This window comes from Grus americana, chromosome 10 (genome assembly GCF_028858705.1).
Source record: "Grus americana isolate bGruAme1 chromosome 10, bGruAme1.mat, whole genome shotgun sequence".
In the NCBI taxonomy this organism is placed as follows: Eukaryota; Metazoa; Chordata; class Aves; order Gruiformes; family Gruidae; genus Grus; species Grus americana.
In genome coordinates, this window is record NC_072861.1 from 22,216,369 (window position 1) to 22,237,202 (window position 20,834).

The 20,834-nt window shown below is 50.8% G+C and overlaps 1 protein-coding gene across 1 annotated transcript in view; it reads left to right on the plus strand.

The window, feature by feature from the left end:
* Positions 1-20,320, plus strand: part of SMAD6 (SMAD family member 6) — a 43,467-nt gene extending 23,147 nt beyond the window's left edge. The window contains exon 4 of the mRNA XM_054837309.1: positions 19,415-20,320. Coding sequence (XP_054693284.1) covers positions 19,415-19,956 — 542 coding nt within the window. The 3' untranslated portion in view covers positions 19,957-20,320. The remainder of the gene's footprint in view (positions 1-19,414) is intronic.
* The last annotated feature ends 514 nt before the right edge of the window (positions 20,321-20,834 follow it).

Here is a 20,834-nt window from a genome sequence, read left to right on the forward strand (position 1 = left end):
GTGCCCTTCGGTCCAGCCCTGCGGACAGCAAAGGGAGCCGCAAACGGGAGTGGCGGTAGTTTATTGCCCCCCGCAGAGGGAAAGAGCCTTTCTTCCGTGCCCCGGGGACTGCATTCACCCAAAGGAAACAGCACGGGCCTACATTGGAGCTTTTATTACTTATTTTTCCTTTAAAGTTGCATTCAATGCGTGTGCGTCATGTGAATAAGCTGAAATACTGTGTAAGGCATGTAACAGGCAGGCAGCAGAAATGGTTTTCCAAAGCGCCATGTCTTTATCCCTGACGGTACAGGGATGGAACTGCATCTCCTTGGCGTGATGCTCCGGTGCCGCTGCTGTGAGTGGTGCGGAGTTGTACACGACTGGAGACTTGTGTGGTCACCAAACTGACTTGGATCGGTGCTATGAGGGAGCACCAAGCGTTACACGCAGACGGACACCCAGACTTGAAGTATCAGGTCACCCCGGTACCTTGAATTATTTTCCTCTGGTGCAGTGAAGCAGACTGGGATGCAGGGAGAAATTCTCAATAATTCAACATTTCAAAGCTTCAGAAACATGATTTTTCTGGCTAGCTCAACCTAGCAGCTCTCTGCAAAAGGGCTGATGAGAAAACGCTTGCCCGTGTGTGTCGGGATGCCCACAGCACCCTTGGAGCGCCCTGGCCATCACTCCCTTCCCAAGGTGCCTTCCAGCCTGGTGGCATTCCTGCAGCGAGGGGGAAAAACCAAGGCTGGGTTTTTGGAAATACGGCATCTGGAGTATTCCCAGAGCAGTGCCTCTCTGTTTTGAGTAAGGTTGTGGGTGTTTATTTGAGGGAAGAGCAGCTCAGCCAAACATCCTGCTTTTAAACTTGACTTTGCAGCAGTCGGAAAGATGCCTGCAGCTATATTTGTGTGCAGCCTCCGACTGCCGCCGTTGCAAGTGCTCGTCTCTGGGCACGGATGGGATTTGCAGCGAGGGCTTGGGAACGGGCTCCCGTCTTTTTGGGGCTTCTGCCGCGTTAAAAGCTCTGATTGCCTCGTCTTTGCCCTGCAGAAGTGCTGGCTGTGGTAGCGCACGTCCGTCGAGATGTCCAACGTCAGGCGGGGAGCTGGTGTCTTGCGGGGCTCTGAAAATCCCACCCCTTCCCAAAGGAGGGTGTTTGAGCCCTGAGTTTTGAGACAAAATAAAAGGCAGTGGGAACTGCCAAGTTCGAAGGGGGGGAGATCTTGGTTTTGGGTCAAAACCGCTGTGCTTTTTTTCCCCTTGTTTCAATCCCAAACGCAGCCCTGCCAGAAACTTGGCTCAGCTTCACCAGCAGAATTAGGAACGTATTTATGTTTCAGGGTTTGTAAGGAAACCTGAAACCAGGTGAGTTTGGCCTAGGCCGGGCTCTTGCCGGCGAAGAGGAGTGGAACAAGGGTGTGCATAAGGGAGGGTGCAAGCAGGACTTAATTTTGTAGATGTCTGTCTTAGCAACAGGGTCAAAAAAGAATTGATTTCTGCCTTGTACGTGGCACACGAGAGGAGACCCTTTTTCTGCTGATGCAGAGACCCTTGCGTGGCTGGGGTGGGTTTCTCTTCAGCAGCAGATGGGTTTGGCCATCACAGGGTCCTTCGAGCTGCAGGAGAAGTTGGTGGCAGCTCTTATTTTTAAAAATGGATTTTGAGACAGTGAATGCTTGAATATGAATCGTAACGTTCCCATCTCCTGCACACCACAGCATCCTGCTTTTTCAGCCCCTGGTTCCTCCAAACGGCCCATTTATTCTTCTGTCAGTGTCTTTGATTTTTGCAAAGCTGGAGCGTGCAGATTGTAGCTATAAAGGACCGTCAGGAGATCTCATTTACCTTCTTCAAGGCACAGGAGCACGCTTTGCTTTTAGCAGCACTGAAAAATACTGAAGACATCCTTTAGTGAGGTAGGTGTAGCTAAATGCCACCAATTAGACAGTAGAACGATCCACTAATGTATTTACATTCACAGCCCATTTCCATCTTCATCTCACATCCAGAGTAACCTGGGAGGAGGGCGCTACCCATAAGATTTGAACTCTTTTAGTGAGTGCGTTGCTTTTGCACCCAAGTAAAGAGCTGATAATTTGGGGGGGCATTTTGATGCTGTCTGGGTAGCAGTCCTCACACTTAATCTTAGAGTAATACAGATGCTCGAGTCTGAGCTGTTCTTCTAGATACCTAACTGCAGCCAGCAGGGAGGAGGAGCCACTTGCAGAGCACAATTCATCTTCTTTCTAAGGGAGAAGTCTAAAAGTCAGATGCGTTGTGCCCCAAAAGTGCTTATTTCTCATCATGTGCTGCTGGGGAGTGCAGCCGCGAAGGTCTGGGCTGCTCGCGTGGACCCAGGATGCTGTGATTTATCCGTGGGTCAGCTGAGCCAGCGGAGGGGATTTGGGTGGTTGTGAGGCAGGCGAAAGGAAAAAAAAAAAAAAATCTGTTTTTAAAAGAGGGAAATGTACCGCGCTGGCCACTGAAACAAACAGCAAAGTTCTCTGCGACTTCAACTGGCGCTGGACTATCTCCATTGTTTAATAGCGGTTGGGAGCATGATGTCATGGGCAGAAAATAGCACCTGTTGTTATCAGAGTAAAAGTTTAATTTCTTGTAATCTTTTCCTGGGCTGTCGCCCCTTCCAGCCTTCCCCGCGGGAACCTGTGAGCAGATCTCCAGCCCCTTCCTGATTGTTTTTCCAGCTCCATTACACAACGCGCGTTTGTTTGGTTTTGCAAATTGGTCATGAGCAGTGTCAATAGCTGGAGATACACAGAGAGGGGAATGGACTTTATTTGGGTTTTAGGGCCTTCTAAATGAATAGTGCCAAAATAAATACGGAGTTTTATATTGGGACGCGCTAACTAAACAGCCCTGCGAGCTCGTGGGGAGAAGTTCAGTGGAGTACAGCGGGGATGAAACCATCAGGGTACCCTGAGCATTGAGCGGGACTTGGGATTCATGAAGACTAATGTCCCCTTGGGTCTGGGTTGTTGTTTTTTTTCTTTAGTGATGGATTTACAGGGAAGTAAGAACATAAGGGCTGGTAACGGCACGCTGGGTGACTTAGCCCAGTTACCTTCTGTCTTTGGAAACTGCATTACGTCTACCAAGCTCTAACTTAAATTCAGATTTCCGTTCCTCTGCTACTGCTGCGTTGCCGTGCAATGAAAACTTTTCCAGTGTTTCTACTCTGAACTGACTCACGGCAAGTTTATCCCCATTTATTCTGGATCTCCCTATAGTTACTCGTTCCTTTAAGGCTAGGAGAGGACAGGTTAGAGCTTCGTTGCATCACGGGGCTTGAGCGTTGTGCTTCATGGTTGCATGAGTTGGACCTTCTCAACAAACTCAAGGACTTTTAGGTGAATGAGGCATCCCAGGTCTGCGTGGGCTGAGCACGGCTCCACGGTCGCTTTAAAGCTTTCCCAGCATCTCACGTCATGGTGGCAGCAGGATGCTGGTTTCTTTGCCATCGCTGGTGTCTGCAGGCATTAAAAGGACCTTGGTGAGGTGCTGTGGCTGGGAAGCAGGGTACGGGCAAAATAGCTGGGGCCGGACCCTTCCACCAGATGCAGTTGCATCATTAAAAGAAGGGATGGCACGTGAATTTTAAGCTTGTTGGAGCCGTTTTGTGGCGCTGATGGCAGAGCCATACTCTGTGTTCGGATGAGTAAGGCTGACCTCATCACTGATGGCAGACTGGAACGGCCCGAGCGTTTCTAAAAAAGACAATTTGAACGCCCAGGCCAATTTCTGCTCTGAGTTACAGCTGTCTAAATACAACCATGGTGAAGTCAGTTGAGTTACTTTGAATTTCTGGTCAATATTTGGAGCAGAACCTGGCTGTCCCCACGTGCAGCGTGGAAAAATTTATTTGTAAGAAAAAGAGGAAAATGTGATGGCGGTTGGAGAGTAAGTGTGGGCTGGGGAGTGAGAGTTGGGCTACCTTGCTCATCATGAATTTTTACTGTCCCGCAAGAACTTTCCCGTTAGAAAACAGGTTGCCTCAAATAGCCATGGTCGCTTGCTGAGGGCACTGGGTTATGACAATAAATAAAAGTGAACAGCATCTCTAGAAATGTGAAGAATGTGAAAACGTTTAAATGATTTAGTACGAGAAAACTTTATTTAAACATTTAATCGAAGAGCGCACTTTCATCTTTAAAGCATCGGTGTTTGAACTCCCATCCAAGTTTTTTCCGGACTTGCTTTGCACTTCATCATGTACAACAGAAAGCTGTGCTTTGCAAAGTGAATAAACTTCCAGTTCCCCGTTTCCATTTGTTGTTGTCGTTGCCTCAAACACACCTAAATTACAGTAAAGAAGTTGTTTCAGGGAAAACCTGAAAACGTGTTATTTCCTGTGTTAGATAGGAAGATCTGCATTTATTTGAAGAATTTGAGCAGGGAAACATCATGTCCAAGCAAATCTCATAAAGCTGCACGGCTTTCCATATGGAAACCACCCTGACCGCAGATGTGTCCGTCAGCAAAATAGCTTTTTTTTTTTTTCTAATGCAAGGGAATATTCACCTCTGAGAAGTTCACCTCTGCAAACAGCACCCACGAGACTGGCGCTGGTTTGGTTGCAGTCACCTGTACCACTGAAGGACGCAGAAGTCGGCTGTAATGAATTAGGCTTTGTTTCAAACCTGCCACATGGCATTCGGGAAAAAAAAAAATCATTTAATTCTTGGAATGGATGGGTATTAGTGGATACTTTTGGACTTAAGTACTTTTTGCCTGTATGACATTAAATCTGGTGCTGCATTTCAAAGAGGAGAAATCTCAGGACTTCTATCCGTAACGCCATCCAGTATGCAGTAACCGTAAATAGATTTTTTTAAAACCAGCGACACCGGAGTTAACACGTATTGCGATGACTCGTTGCACGTAACCACGCTCCATTTTGGGGTGAATGAAGGGGATCCGCTTAGTAATTATTTCCATAAGATCGTGACCTTAGGGCCCCTTGGGTCCAGCGTTAGCGTTGGAAATGTCCCTGTTTGTGTTCTTAAAACCGCCTGAGCGTGCGCCGCTACGATGGCCTGCCGTGCTCTGATGGGGAGATTTATGCTTCCTAAGTACATTGTAAAAATTTTATAAAGTAGCTTAAATATTTACACAATAAGCATTTAAGGAAACAGTTACGTCTCTAAAGGAGCTGCTGATCCTGTAGGTCCATCAGGCCATGGACATGTGGGGTTTTTTTTTTTTTAACTGTCTGACCTCCAGGAATTTCTTTTTTTCACCTAACTGTTTTTTAAGCAGACAAACAAATGGAAACTCATACACAGGAACCTATAAATAATGTTAATGACCTGGCTTGCATCCTCAAAAGCCAGGAAATTTAGGAACATGACGGCGAGCTGGCCCTTAGCTCACCGAAGGGTGGAAAGCGTAGCTGGGTGGTGGCAAGGACAGCACGAGTCCTGGGGTGCCACGTCTGTGTCCCCAAAAAGCCACCCGGCCCCGGCAGCGGGCACCTCCCCTTGCTGGAGGTGCAGCAGTTTGCACGTGCAAGGTCTCGTCTCCGTGCGGGGTTTGATTTACGACTTAATGGCTTTTGGGGGCTCCTGTCACCGGGTTTGGGGGTTCGGGTGGTGCTGGCGTTGTGGTGGCTGGTTTGAGATGGGTTTCTGACCCATGGGGCGTCCGGGGGACAGGCAGCCGCTGCACAGGGATTTTGGGGGAGGCGCGAGCGTCTCCGGCACTTTGACCCTGCCCTTGTGACTACTCGGATGATCCAGTCCCGCATCCCTACAGCATCCCGCTCGCTGCTGGGGGCTGAGGTGACTCGCGCCACGCGGCCGGACAGGATTTGGGGTGAGCTTTGGCTGGCAGGCAGGGGTTTGCTGGCTTTGCCTTGCTCTTGCCCCAGGACAACCATCGTTCTTTTGCTCCCACGTTTGATTTTGCAAGGCACCAGCGCCGCCGCATCTCCAGCGTGCCTCCGAGGTGCCCGTGCAGCTTTTATTTCTTGCTTCATCCAGCACGAGGCTGTGAGATCTCCTGGTTTTCAGCCTCGGGAGCTGCTCAACCCTGCTGTACGAGTGCAGCCGCTGACAGCGACGGGCTGGGCAGCCTCTGCCTTCGCGGACATGCTAAGGAAGATGGAAGGGTCCGGCCGGGGCTCCTTCACTCGGTCTGCATCGAGGAGAGCAGGCCAGACCCCTTGGGGCAGCCGTTCCCGTTTGTTTAGTGCCGGCGCGGGACGGATGCCGCCTCGGATGGCAAGAGGTGATCGCCTGGCTGAGCTGGCTCGCACGGGGTGGGCAACTGCTCTTCCCCCCCCGCCAGCACCCACCGCCCCTTTCTTTGCGCTTCCTGACGTACACGGGGTTTGGTGTGGGGTTTGGGTTTTTTTTTTTTTCCCCTCCCGCTCGCACGGCAAACGGATGTTTAGATCAGAAAGGAAATAGGATCGTTGTTTTCTCGGCTCCGCATGCAGCAAACAGCCCTTCAAAATAACTCGGGTGTCGTAAGCGCCAGGAAAAATAGCGAAGCCAAAACGTTGTAAGCAAATAATCGGTCTTTCTGTTAAAGGTCTCCTCTTCAGCTCTGCATTTGCATATCGAACCGGTTGGGTTTAGGTTCTGTTTTAAGGTTTTGCAATTATTTTCAAAGCAAACAGATTCAGTACGTGCCAGACGAGAGTTTTTACCGATCCCAGAGTGCTGCTTTCAGGTGATTTCCCTGGGACAGTGGAGCTTTTGGGTGTGAAATTTTAATTACTGTCATTCTGGAGCTAATATTCGCACCCCGAGTTTTACCCTGGAGGAGGCGGCCGCGGAGGACAGTGCCCTCCAGGATGTCCCCGCAGCGGGAGCCCGCCAGCGCCTGTCCCCGTCCCCTGCAGGGACGGCTCCTGCAGAGGCTTTTGGCCGGCGCTGTGGGAAGAGCCCGGCGCAGCCCAGCCCAGCCCTCCTGAGTCACCCCGGGCAGGAAAGGTGCTCAGCAGGTTTGGAAAACTGGCTGGAAGGGCAGGCGATGCCCTGCCTGCTCCCTGCCTGCTCCCCTGCCTGCTCCCTGCCTGCGCCAGGCGATGCCGGGGGCGGCCGCACGTCCGGGCTCAGAGGCAGGACGCGCACGTCCTTGTCCCTTCAGGGACTTTTTTGAGACACCCAAGCGAGGAGCCCAGCTGCGGCCGCCCAACCCTCCCCGCATCACCCAGACCCGATGGGCACCCGTGTAGGACCACGCTGCCCGCACGGGATGGGCTCAGTGCCGCCAGCCCTTCCTTCCCCAGGCACCGGCAGGGGCGCAGGATGTGTTTAAGATGTAGAAAGTGATGAAGCATTGCCCGAGCTCTTTCTCAGACCCGCAGCCACTAATCCCAGCTTTTGGCTGCTCGGCCTCCAGGCAAAGGGCTCGCTCGATGCTGGCTTGGAACCACGGGCTGCAGACCCACGGGGGTGTACCCGAGCCCGCTTGGCTCCGAGGGCTCCGCAGACATGGTCACCCATCCCCCCCCGCCACCACACAGGCAGCTGGGTGCTCCCGTGGTGGAAAATCCTGGATTTTGCAGGTTTGGTGGGTTCGATACGCAGGATGCGGGGCCAGGAGCGAATCCCTCTACCTCTTCATCTCCCTGGGGAAGAGCTCGTTAGTGTAACGACTGCAGACACTGTGGTGCGTTGAAGTGGGGGACGGGGAACAGGTACTGTTTTTTAAACTTTATTTTTTTGTTTGGAAATGCAGCCTCTCGCAGTCATGCTGTCACAGTTAAAATAAGGTTTAAATTACAGGGCTGGCTGTGGCTTTTTCCCTTTCTTTCAGAATTTTTGCCAACTTGCAATTTACTTAATGAAATCCTGCTATTTCGTTTAACGGGGATATTTTTTGCAGATGTTGATTTAACCCAGATTTATAAAATATGTGAACTGTGCAGTTTCTTTCCTATTTTTAACAATTTAAGGATTCTAGTGCAGGAACTTGACAGAGTTTATAACGTCGATAGCATTGGTTTGTTTGTACCGTGCAAATACTGGAGTTGAACGCGAGGCTTCCACCTCATCTGCAGCCCCGTCAGAAATCATCAGAAATGTCGCAATAACGAGCAAAAGTTGTCCAAAGTGGGAACGGCGTTGCTTGTTGGAGCTTCGTTGAACGTAGTTCTGCAAAATATCTGAGCCTGCTTTTACATGCGGTTGTTCTTCAGGTTTTGGGGGGGGGGGGTCTTTGCATCCATGTGGGTATTTTATGTATATGATATATATATATAGAGAGAGAGAGTGGTGAAGAGAAATGGGTCTCTCTTAGGCTGCTGACAGGCTGCCTTTTTAATCTATGACACCAGGCATATTTCCCCCCAATATTCCTTACTTTATGTTTTTTAAATGGATTTCCCTTGAGGTGAGGGGAAGGATTTGATATTTCTCTTTCAGTGCTCGCTGGCGTTGAGGGTGTGCAGTCTTGAACTCGTTAGCCATAACAAAGCGTTCACGTGCTCCGGTAATCTCCCTGTCCTTGATTTACAAAGAGCCCGACCTGCTCTCCTTCCCATTTTCCTCTCGATGGGAAGGTCGTTTACTTTGGTACTTAATTTGCAGAGTCCGTAACTGCAGCCTGGGCGTCCCCCCCACAAAACGTCTCGTGGAGGAGTTGCAACCATGAACCCCGCATAGGCTGGACCCAAAAAGGTTATTTTTAGCTTTAAATTTCAGCTGCTCTCCAAGAAAGACGAAAGGTGCAGGAAAGGTGGGAGAGGTTTTAATCTGAATGAAGACCCTCCTTGAGCTCCGCTCATACACCCACAAATTATCTTAGCTGGGTTACGTTGGATGAGCGTTCCTGGAAATTGGGAGACCCGGAGCTAATGCTGGGAGCGTCTCTGCCGCACGTCTCTGGCCGTGTCCGTGCTATAACGCATCAATCCTTTTCTCTTCGAACATCCCGAGTGAAGCTGCAGTATTGGGGTGTCTGGGATTCATATTAATGCAGCAGGACAGGATGTATCCCTCGGAGTTCTGTGTGTATTTTGGTATTTTCCTATTTTTTTCCTCCCCCTTTTTTTTAAAAGAAACTGTGGTTTTTAGAAATGAAAACAAGTCCTGCCTGGCCAGGGAGGGTAATTAGCATGAGTCACCTCCACTCTCCATGGGCAAGTACAGGGTTAGGAATTTTGTCATCTGGGAGATGACCGAAGGCGCTTTCGGGGACTCGGGGAGGCCACACGTCGCTGCCTCGCCAGGCTGCAGTGATGGCTGCAAACGCTGTGGATTTCATGCAAATGTATTGGTTTTCACCCCCTATCCCCTGCTTATCCCTTGCACAAATTTTCTTGCTGTTTATCTGAACTTTAATAGATTTACAGCACCGTTCCAGGGAGTATAAAAACAAGGCGACGTATGTTTGCTCTTTGGGGGTGATCTTATCCCAGGGCTAGCAGAAACACATGCCTGGTGCTGCATCTGCTCCTCTGGGTTTCTGATTCATGGATTTTACAGAAAAAGGGCCAGGTGACCCTTCCCGGTGCATCCACCATGGCACCCAGATAGCACAAGGGTTGTTATCCGTGGCGTTCACGGTGGCATGGGTCTTCCCGCGAAGAAGAAACCGCCAGCGCGGCATCCTCGCTGCTTCAACTGTGGATGTGAGGGACCAGCTACGGGGCTTAAATCCTGAGATGCTTAAGTCATTGTTTAGTCTTTGCTTTAAGTGGGAGTAAGAGCCCGTGGATGCTGGCCATGAGCAGTTGTCAGTGGAGCGAGCTGCTCGCTTGGAGTAAGGGCTGGAATAGACCCAGAAAATGTTTACACATAAATACATGAACTAGCTATCGGAAAATCTGGCATGTGTGGGTGCACACGCATGCACGTATCCCTCTGCACGTTCCTCCCGGCCCGGCTGCGGCCGTGCAGACGTGCGTGCGTGTGCGAGCCGGGGGGGACAGGAGCCGTCCCCGTGCTCCCCACCAGCGCTGCGGGACTGGGGACCTGCCTCTGCCTTGCCACCCGCCCACCGCCGGGCTCTTCCCACGGCTGCTCACGGCGCGTGCGGACTCCATCCCCATCGCTTTCAGTCCCTCTCCAGCAGATACGAGCCCCAGGACCTTCCCAGACAGGTTCATCCTTCCAGCGTGACCAAATTGGCTTGCACGCCGGGGGGATTGTTCCCTTGCAAAGGCCACGCTGGCACCCAAAATCCTTTAATTCCCTGTAAAACCTGGGCAAATCCACCACGAGAGAGGACTTGAAGCAACCGCAGGCAGCGTGACGTGCGATGGTGACCGTGGAGCCGTGGCTCCCTGTCTTGCGAGGCTTGCTCAGACAGCGAGTCTCGGGGAGAGCTTTATCGGGAGAAGGATCTTGGGCTTTGGCCAGCAAGAACAAAGCCTGAATTTCCATTTCACTCTCAACCCCCGTCTGGTTCCCATATATGTGAGGGCACTGATAGCGCGCTGGAAAAGAAAGCCTGTTTTAAGGATGCTGGGGGAGAATTATCAGGCGGGGGGAGGCATCAGCTGGAGCCCTTTTGGGGAGCGGAGGAAGGCTTGGGATGGGGGACCCACAACCGGTCCGGGTACCAGTAGAGGTTTGGGATGAAAAGCTGAGATTTTTGTTCTCCCAGAGGTCCCAGGCTGGGCTGTCGCGGCTGCCCAGGGCCAGACTCCGCACCCGGCCGGCCGGGGAGGAGCAAAGCGGCTCGTTCCCAGCCCATATGGAGAAAAACATTTGATGGGCTCCTGCTCATGGCCCCTGGGGAGCCTCCCCAGCCCCGCACTCCTCCGTCACAGCTTGTTTTCCAGGTCGGTGATAGTTTCCTAAAGCTTTCGCAGTCCTTGATATTTGCAGTGGTATTGGCATCGAGCCGACAGACATCTGCCTCCAGCGCCTCGGTCATCTCTCGAGGATGCTGCTTGGGGCTGCGCGGCGTCCTCGCTTCAAAGAAATCAGGGTGGCCTTGGGGTTTTTTCAGCCCTTTCGCCGTTTCTCACGTCGTCTGCCTCCGCTCCGAAACCCCGCGGCTGGTTCTCGGGCGTAAATCCGATAGAGAGAGGTGCGATAGCGGGGTGAGGCTGGCTTCGTTCTCGCTCTGGAGGGAACGGATCGGGCTGGAGCGCAATGGCAGGCTCTCCAAATATATCCATTGGTGACGGTTAATTTGGTTTTGTTTTGATTTTCCTCCCAGAGAAGCATCTCTGCTCATTTTCTGGTTAGTAAAAACAGAAAAGTGCGGCAAAGCTACTGCAGTCGCAGCCTGCTTCGTTTCCCGTGTCCTGTGCAAGCCCTTAAGCCCAAAGTTTCCATCTTTGCTGGCGTTTTTGGGGAGCAGGTTTTGCATGACCAGCCTGCAACATCTGAAGGAGGCCTTGTGTAGGGGAACCTTTAGAAATGGCAAATTTTGGGTGTTACCGGAGGGAGCTGAGCTGTAATTCGGGGTTGGGGCTGTGCCAAGAGCGCTGCGAGTAGGTGACGGCGTGCTGCCTGGCTGCGTGGCCTTTGCAGGACAGCCCTCTGTGTTCGGAGGAGCTCAGTGCCTTCATATCATCTAACAACTGGAGAAAAAGGCCTTTTTTTTTTTTTTTTTTTTTTTAATATACTGCTTTTCTCCAGAGAAGGTGTTCTGCAGTGGCTGGAGGGACGTGTGTCCTGTTGCTGGGTTAGTGGTCCTGCTGCCGCCGCCGAGGATGCTCCGATGCTCTTGGCAAGCGCGGGAGTGTGGGGGGGAGGTTTGAACATCTTCAGAGGCATCTCTGCAGCTGCCCAACATCTGGCTTCACAAAACAGCTCTGTCGCCTCAGTGTCCCCTCCACCCCGGCAGAAACCCCTTCATTTACTGCCAGTGGGAACCAGGCAGAGCTTTGGTTCGGTTGCAGCCCGAGCCTCACGCCTCTGGACCGTCGCCCTCCGGAAAGGTGATTCCCAGGCTCAGCCGGGAGCCGAGTCCGGCACCCGACGTGCTCTGCCCGAGAGGCGTGATGGAGGCGGAAAGTGGTGTTACTCCTGTTTTCTCTTCAGAGGGACCTACTAATTAGTTTCTGCTTTTACAATGCTTTGAAGTGCTCAGCCGAAACTCCTCTACGAGCAAAAACTATTCTTATTTATTTATACCATTTTCCAGAGTCTCTCCTCCACCGCGGGGTGCTCCGATTTGCCGCAGCTCTGGTCATTCCCTCCCCGCGGGCATCAGTCGGGAATGTCTAAGAGCACCCAAAATTGTTCCGCGAAGCCAAAACGGCTTCAAAAGGGGAGAAGAGCTGAGGAGGTCCCGCGGGATTTGGCCCGGCTCAACTTCTGCTCCCACCGGCCCAGCCCCAAGCCCGATGCGGTTGGCGTAGCCGCGGGATTGCAGCAGCCGGCCCCCGGATTAATTAATAGCGAGGGCTGGCGCGGCGCCAGGCGGGAGCGGCGCGGGGAAGGGAGCGTTGGACGTTGCGGCGGCAGCTAAAAGGGAAATCTGCCATCGGGTGATTTATGGGGCGATTTCTCCCAGATTTCTCAGCGTTTTTCAGGTTCTGGAAAAAAAGGGATTGCGTACATGGTTGGTTGGAGGAGCTGAAAAATGTGCGAGTTCTCAACCTAAAAATGAAAAAAAAGAAAAGGGGGGGGAGGGGATTTTTTTTTTTCCCCCCCATTTTTTTGTCCCGGCATCCCCCACCCTCGCAGTCCTGCCCCGCAGAGGGCATGCAGGGAACGAGGCTTCCTCCTTCGCTGGCAGCGGGAGGCAGAGGACAAAACCAACCCCAACCAGACGATGCTCGGAAGGTTGTCAGAAAACCTCCTGATTATACGGAAAATCAGTTAGTGGAGACCTTCCCCCCATCCTATCCCCCGTGTCCTTCACCAGCTCGTTTCTCTCCCCATTTTTTCGGCTGGTTGGGGCACCTGCGGCCGGGCAGCAGGGATGCTGCGGGTGCTCACGGAGGTGCTGAGCGCAACCCCGGGATTTCGCCAGGCTTGGACTTACCCAGGGCTGGTTTCCAACAGTGGAGAAGTCTCAGCCAAATCCTGGTTGATGACAGGTCTGGTGCTTTCATAATTGGCAACCAACGTAGGTGATTACGTTTTGGGCTCCTTTTGAAGATGTATTTACATTGTTGTGTTAACTTTTACATGCCAGGTATAAAGCGGTTACGCGCACAGCCCGGGAACTTAAAAGCGATGAATGCGCCTGTGAAAGCTGTGAGCAAGGGAAGCTGAGATTATGTGGAGACCGTTCGACTCAAAAAAAAAAAAAAAAAAATCACCTAAATCTCTGAAAACATTGGCCTTTAGAAGTAACGCATAAAAATGTCAGTGAAAAATACCTGAGCTGGACTTTTCCAGTTTTTTTACTTTCTAGGACTTTTCACCTTTGGCTGAAAAGACCTTTGTAAACCATGCAGGGGAGCTGGAAAAAAAAAAAAAACCTGCTAAAATACCTTAAATTCATGTTCTGGACTGCATATTTAATGGCCAGAGAAGGTACATTAGACCTGCTAAAACACCTTAAAAATCATGTTCTGGACTATTTAATGGCCAGAGAAGGTACATTAGAAACAAACTCCTTGACTTTAGCTTGACGATAAGCTGATGATGGCTTACAAATTTCTGGGCAGAACTAAACATGGCATGCGTTTTTCTTTGAAGGATAGAAAAAAAATTAGCACGAGCTGATAATTTTGCAGAGTGGTTTCTTTTATGCAGAGAAAATTGTTTTCATCCTAATTCTTAGCATTGGCTCCTGTCCTGTGTTGCTTTTGTTTCTTGGGCTGCCATGGAAATGTCCCCCTTGCCCCGCCAGGCCTCTCCACGCACCTCTTCCACTGGCTCTGTTGCCCGTCAGACCCTTTTTTTTGAACTAATTTAATTCATTAACCCAGTGCAAGTGTTCTGAGTTAATCATCTACTGGGTTAACGAATTAAATCAGCTCATGGAAGGAGGCTGGGGAGCACCAGAGCTCTGCTCCAAGGTGGAGGTGAAGGAGGAAGGTGCCTCCTCCATGGTGGCGGCAAGGACTCTTTTTGTCTGTCTGCGGAGCTTTCTTTGGTGTTGGTTTTTGCTGGATGAGTGAGCTGAACTGGTCCCTGTGGCTGCACAACAGCCGTGTCCAACGTGAGGAACGTGCCAGGAACTGTGCTGGGGTTGGAGGAGTTGGGACCCTTTTGTGCCACAACAACGGTGACACCAGATCACTTGTAATATGACATCAAGCTCTTAGTTTATAGTTGAGGCCTGAGCTGGGCTGAATCTTTACATCTCTCAGCAGAGCAAACCAGCAGCCTGGAGAGAGTTTGATGCTCTGCAGCATGGGGAAGATCTAGAGTGATGTCCCTACGGCTGACCTCAGTCATCAGCTGGGGAGCTGGTAACAGCTTTTCAGGGCCTCTGTGGATCAGGGACATTAATTAATGTCTTGGGACATTAAAGGATCCTCAGTTGATGCTGGGCCTTAAGGAAGAGGTCCGGGAAGAAGCCTAGGGCTTTCCAACCTCCTGCTTGTCCCCACCACAGGATGGCAGCCCAGGTCCTGCCCAGCCTCCTGCCTTCGTTGGCTGGTGGGCTTGGGATGTTGCCTTAAATATATACGGTGGAGCCAATGTTGGAGCACTCCCGTGGGCTGACAGAGCAGCTGCTGGCCAAGACGTGGCTCACCAACAGCTGCAGCTCCTCTAAGGGTGGGAAGGTGCCTTCAAAGTCCCACCTCACCGTTCCCAGTGAGGATGGACAGACAGATGGTGGCCGGTTGGTGGCCCTGTGTCCCCGGGGCATCTGCATGGGTGAGCCCCGTGCTGGGGCAACGCTTAGCTTCTCCCCGACCCGAATGGGCAGGGTCTCGTGCTGGGGTGGTTGCAGCACGGGGGCTCTCGGGGGGCCGCAGTGATGCATTCCAGCTGAAACTTGTAAGGCAGAGGTATTTTAAGTATATTGGCTTAACGAAAATGGTTGTGAGCTTTGCTGGGGCAGATGGACAAAATTTTATTTTTTTTTTTTTTCAGGGCCATAAAAATTCCATTTCTGCTGTGGAAAGTTTTAACCCCTTCCTTACCGTCGAGCTTGTTTCTAAGAATATTAATGGGGGATGATTTTAACCGATGGCTCCCCAGTGAACTGTTAAAAAAAGATTTTTGGGAAACGTGTGTGTTCTTTGTACCAGGCTTTTTATCTGGACCTTGTTCACAGTGACCCGTGTGTGGCTATAAGCATCCTGCTTCCGTGCTCCTGCGTGTTGGGTAGCGTAAGGATGTACCTGTGCTATGGCAGAGGGGAAAAAAAAAACAACTGAGCATATATCTAATAGTCTAAAGAATAAAACTGATGAAAGACCTTGGCCATTGAGAAAGGATGTGACTGAGCTCCATGCCCGGGGGAGCATTAGGCTGCGCCGACACGGGGGTACGGGAGGGTGGGCCGTGAAAACGGGGTGTGGGCTGAGCTGTGGGGACGCTTGAGTATCCCACGTCATCGCTTGAGGTGCCCAGATGTGCGTTCGTGTCCCCGTCACGTTTGGAGCGTGCAGCGATTTGGGGTTCTTTACATGCGTGGTCTTCCCTGTGGGTGCCTCTATAAATGCGTTTTGAAAGCCCGTGAGCATGGTTTGGGGTTTGGCGGGGAAGGGGGGCTGGCATCACCCATTCCTCATGGGGGGGGGCTCTGCTCGTAGAACCAAGACAGCGCCACTTTCCTCAGGAGTTTGTGCAAAAATGGGAATATTCCTCAAAGCACTGCAGCAAACCTCCCTTCTCACCCCCCTTTCCTTACACAGCAAGATCCTACTTGCAGCCGTATAGCGGGGGGGCCATTTGACCTGCTGAGAGGAGGTTTGGTGGCTTCGGAAGAGCCGAAGCATGAATCAGAGATATTTTTTAATCGTGTGTTTTGTGATCTGCCCATGTTTTCCATCCCGCTTTTAAGCGCCAACATCAAGCAGTGGGACTGTGCAGCAATTTGTTTTGGAAAAAAGCATCTTTCTTTTCTCTTCTGATGCACTGCTTTGAACTTTACTGGCATAAAGCACTGTCAAATCACAAATAAGCTAAAACCTCAAGTTATTTTCTTTACCTCCACGCTCTGCAGGGAGCGAAAGCAGCAGCGCTGCTAACGCCACCAGGATTTACAATATTTGCTTTTTGCATTTATTCCCATGCCCAGATTCCTTCTGCCTGAGCCATGCAACACTCTTTTTCCCATTAAGTTCTGGTTTTGATTCTCCGACCTGCTTCCTATCTTGTTTTTTTTGGGGGGGGGTTTTTTTGGTTTTGGTTTTGGTTTTTTTTTTTATCTTAAATCATTTGAATTTCCTTTTGGATGTGTCTGCTGCAAGGCATCGCTGCAGCGGAGGAAACAGCAACTCGGAGGAACGAGTAAACGTCCGTCTGATCGATAAAGGTGGCTTTGATGGAAGAGATAACCGTGACGCCAGCCTAAATGTAGCTGTTAGAAGTTGTAGCTGCCTACAATGATAGTTGTTAAAAATGCGGTGTATACCATCGAGGGAGGCGCTGCACGCCTAAAAGATTTTGCTTTCTTCAAAAAGAAAGCTAACAAGCCTGCCTCTGTTCCAGCACAAAGGGCGGGGGGGAGAAAAAAGTGGATTTTCTTGTCCGTGCATAAAGGGCAATGTGGAAAAAGAGGAGGAAAAAATGGAATATTTATTTAAAAGGCAGAGGACATGGTTTTCTGCCGGCCGCCCCTGCTGTCTGCTGAGTGGTAGCGGCTAATAGCTGGAGGCGAAACTAATACTTGGCAGGGGATGAGACACAGCGCAGGCCCCCTTGTATGAGGGGCTTGCCGAAGTGCTTGCTTTATGTCAGGGCTGCGAGATGAGTTCATCTGCTCAGGATTTGGTTGAGCGCGCTGGGAGATAAAACGAAGGCGAAGGAACCCGCTGCGGCATGGGGAGCCAGGCAGCCGGCGACGGGGGCGATGGATGGGGCTGGGGGAGAAGGGGGACCCTGCCGAAAGCTTTCCGGAGGCAGAGGTTTTGCAGATGAGCCTGTTAAAACCGTCTCTTTTCGGGGTGTTTTACTTGCCTGCAGGCCACGGGCAGGTTGCTTTTGCAGCTGGTGCGTGGCTTTTAAAGCCTTTCTTCACCCCTGGCCAAGAAAAGTGGGGTGGAAAGGAAACTTTTAGCTGCTTGATGTGCAGTTACCTAAAACTCCACATCTTCACCCGTTTGAAGGAGCACGGGACATCTCCAGGAGTGATTCGAGGTGCCGGGCAGGAGCTGTGACAGGGTGACAGAGATGAGGAGCACATTGGCAGGGGGGATTTCACCCCCCCGAGATGCGCACTCGTATGGATGGGCTGAAGGTTGTGCCATAAATTGTATGGAAGGGATTTTAATAAGGCTAGTTCAGATGCATGAAAGCAGGAGGTGTTAAAAAACCAAAAAACCTTCCCCTGTTTTCAGCGTGTGTGTAGTTTGATGATTTTGCCAAAATATTTGCCCGTTCCTGGAAAGCAGAGATGGCACCGGGGATAATGGCACCTACAGCGAGATGGTCCTGTAGAACAGACACTGATTTCCTCCTGCTTTGCTTTCCTCCACTAGGTATGTTAATTTGCAATAAACCACGGGAGACACCTATTTAAATGTTTATTGCTGACTGTTCCCCTAATTAATTCAGCTGATGGGGAAACTTGAGTTTTGAAGTTGTCCCATTCTCAGTCTGTAAGGGAAATTCGGGGGCTGAGTGGTAGTTTCTAAAAAAATGTGGTAACAAACCCAACTTAGCTAATGGGCATGCAGGGCTTTGTGGAGGTTGGGAGGTTAAACAGATGCAGAGCTCGGTAATTGCTACCAGCCTCCGGGCCCAGGAGATGAAAAGCTCTGAGCTTGTCTGTACCCCTCCAGTATCACTTGAGTGGGACAACAGCAAAATTCAGTGTTTGAGAAGAGTTTTGGAAAGGCACTGGGGTCATCTCAGTTGTGTGATGTCCCAGGGGAAAGATGATTGTGGAAGCTGGACGCTGCGGAAGATGTACGTGCGGATGAAGCTCAGTTGCTCAGTACCTCTTCTTCCTGCTGTTGTGTCATTTCTGAACCACATCTTGTTTCACCTCTGAAAAGAAGATCTGGAACTATTTGCCGTAGTGCATTTTAAAGAGCAAAACGCGCAGACTGTCTGCATGGTGGTAGACCAAGGGATGTTATGTGAGAAGGTCAAACTCCAGCACTTTCAGGGTGGTTTGGACCTGTGACGGGTGAAGGGGTCGGTGCAAGACGTTGAGCATTGCCCACAGCAAAGGGCATCCCTGCTTGCCCAGTTGCCCCCCTTCGCCCAGTCTCCCTCCCCTTAAATTTGTATAGTTACAGCTGAAGTTAAACTCGAACAAAGCAGCTTAATTCAAAGATCGTTAATGGGGAGGAGAGCCCGTTCCCCTCCGGGGTAATTTGAGCCTGAAAAGAAACGGGGCTGTAGGGCTGCGCTTGAAATCCGGTGCGTCAATAGGGTCTCTGAAGCAAAATAATGGCATCACCCCGCGTGCGAGTTAATCGGACATGATGGCACGAAGGCGGAGGGGTCAGCAGGCCGCGGGTGCGTGATATATTGTCAGGGAGCTTAATGCTGGGCACGGAGCAGGGCTGGCTTGAAGCAGAGCTCCGTGCTTGAAATCCCAGGGTGGTTTTCTGCTAACCGGTGTGGTAGGAGCAGGAATGATGTCCAGCAAGAGGTTAATTTGCCTTCTTCAAGGTTCTTTTAGGGCTGCGAGTTCCCATCTTCTTTCTGGAGGCATCATAAATTGTGGAGGCATCATAAATTAAACAGATTTCTGGCAGTCTGCGTCCATCCTGTCTTCCTTGAATGTAATTCCTAGAAAGAAGAGACGTTTCTCATTGTTCTGGAGAGAGTTGCAATGGTTTTGTAGGAGGACATGTATAGTTCATAGCAACTATTCCCCCTTGGCATGAAATGCCTCCTCAGATTTCATGTTCCCCATGGGAACATCAGCATTGCTGTCAAAGAATATTACATAGCAGAGATAACTGTCGGGTCGGTCATCCAAGCGCTTCATGGACGTCCCCTGTGTTTCAGCTCAACGCAAGTTGGCCTTTGAAAATGGGGGTACACCACCAGCACAGCGATGCTGGAGGAGCTTGGGGACCTGCCAAGCTCAGGGGTGGCTGAGTCGCAGCGGTACGGTATCTATGCCAGCTCTTGGTGGTAGAAATGCACGTTTCTCGAGTACACGGGGGCCTGGCTGCTGGACGCGGGATTGAACGTTAGAGAGAGAAAGAGGCGTTGAGCTCCATGGGAGCTGGTGGGTGGCCCATTGGTTCACCAGCCTTTGCTTGAGCCTTCTTTCTTGGTGGTATTTGGTATAATTGAACACAAGTTCTGGGCTGAACACAAGTTTTGGGTTGAACACAAGTTCAGTTCCCACATGAGCGAAGCCAAAGGGTGGGAAGAGCCGTTTGCTTACCCTCCATACCTGTCTTTTCCCAGGCGGTGACAGCAAACCCTGACTCTTCCTCTGCTTTCCCCCACAGATGCCAGTACGTCGCCCGATGCCGTGAAGAGGAGCCATTGGTGCAACGTGGCCTATTGGGAGCACCGGACGCGCGTCGGCCGCCTCTACACAGTGTACGAACAGTCTGTCAGTATATTTTATGACCTACCTCAAGGAAACGGCTTCTGCCTCGGACAACTAAACCTGGAAAACAGGAGTGAGACTGTGAGAAGGACTCGAAGTAAAATCGGCTACGGGATTTTACTTAGCAAAGAACCGGACGGTGTGTGGGCTTACAACCGCAGCGAGCATCCCATCTTCGTCAACTCCCCGACACTGGACATCCCCAACTGTAGGACTTTGATAGTGCGCAAGGTGATGCCGGGCTATTCCATCAAGGTGTTTGACTACGAGAAGTCCTGCCTCTTGCAGCACACGGCCGATCTGGATTACGCCGACGGGCCCTACGACCCGAACAGCGTGCGGATTAGCTTCGCCAAAGGCTGGGGGCCGTGTTACTCGAGACAGTTTATCACGTCGTGTCCTTGTTGGCTGGAGATTTTACTCAGTAACAATCGATAACGGTCAGCCTCTGACGAAAGGAAAAAGAGAAAAAAAGACACAGACTATCCCAAATATCATCTACCTAGATTTAATATAAAGTTTTATATATTATATGAAAATATATATTATACTTGTAATTATGGAGTCATTTTTACAATGTAATTATTTATGTATGGTGCAATGTGTATATGGACAAAAAACAGAAAATGCACTTTGGCTTATATAATTCTTTCAATACAGATTTTTTTAAAAAAGAAAAATTATACAGCAAAAGTAGGAGAAAGCCCTAATTTTGATGTATGGTTTTTTGAAATATTATTAATACCCAGACAAAAAGCTAATACCAGTCACTCATTGATAATAAAGTATTCGCATTATAGGGGGGGGGTTTAATTGTCTTTTTTTTTTTCCCCCCACACCCCCCCCCCTCCGACTGAAGTCCACAGCAGTGTCTGCTCGGGCGCTCTGCAGTCACGGGGGGGTTTCCGGAGGGGTGACTGCTCTGTCCCATCTCAGCTTGGAAAACCAAGGAATGAGTTGTGGGAAGGCTGCAGTGGTCTCCAGGAGGAGGGTAAATGAGGGGGGTTTGAGAGCCGAGGAGCAAACGGAGAAGGTGAGAGGAAAGTCTCCCGTAGCCGTTCTTGCTCAGGGCTCCGTGATCTCTCTGATAACACAAAACACGATGGGGTCGTCGTGAAGATGGGCGTGCACGTTCGTGTTTGTGCAAATTAACGGCTATCGGTGCAGATCAGTGGGTGTCGGTGCTGGTGGGAGGAGCGGAATAGACCGCGGCCCTGAACGCTGCCCAGCAGGACCGCGGTGCGTTATCAGCCTTGCGTGGGGATTGTCTCTGAGTCCGGTACCTCCCGGATGAGTTTGAGGGTTGAGAAACAAAC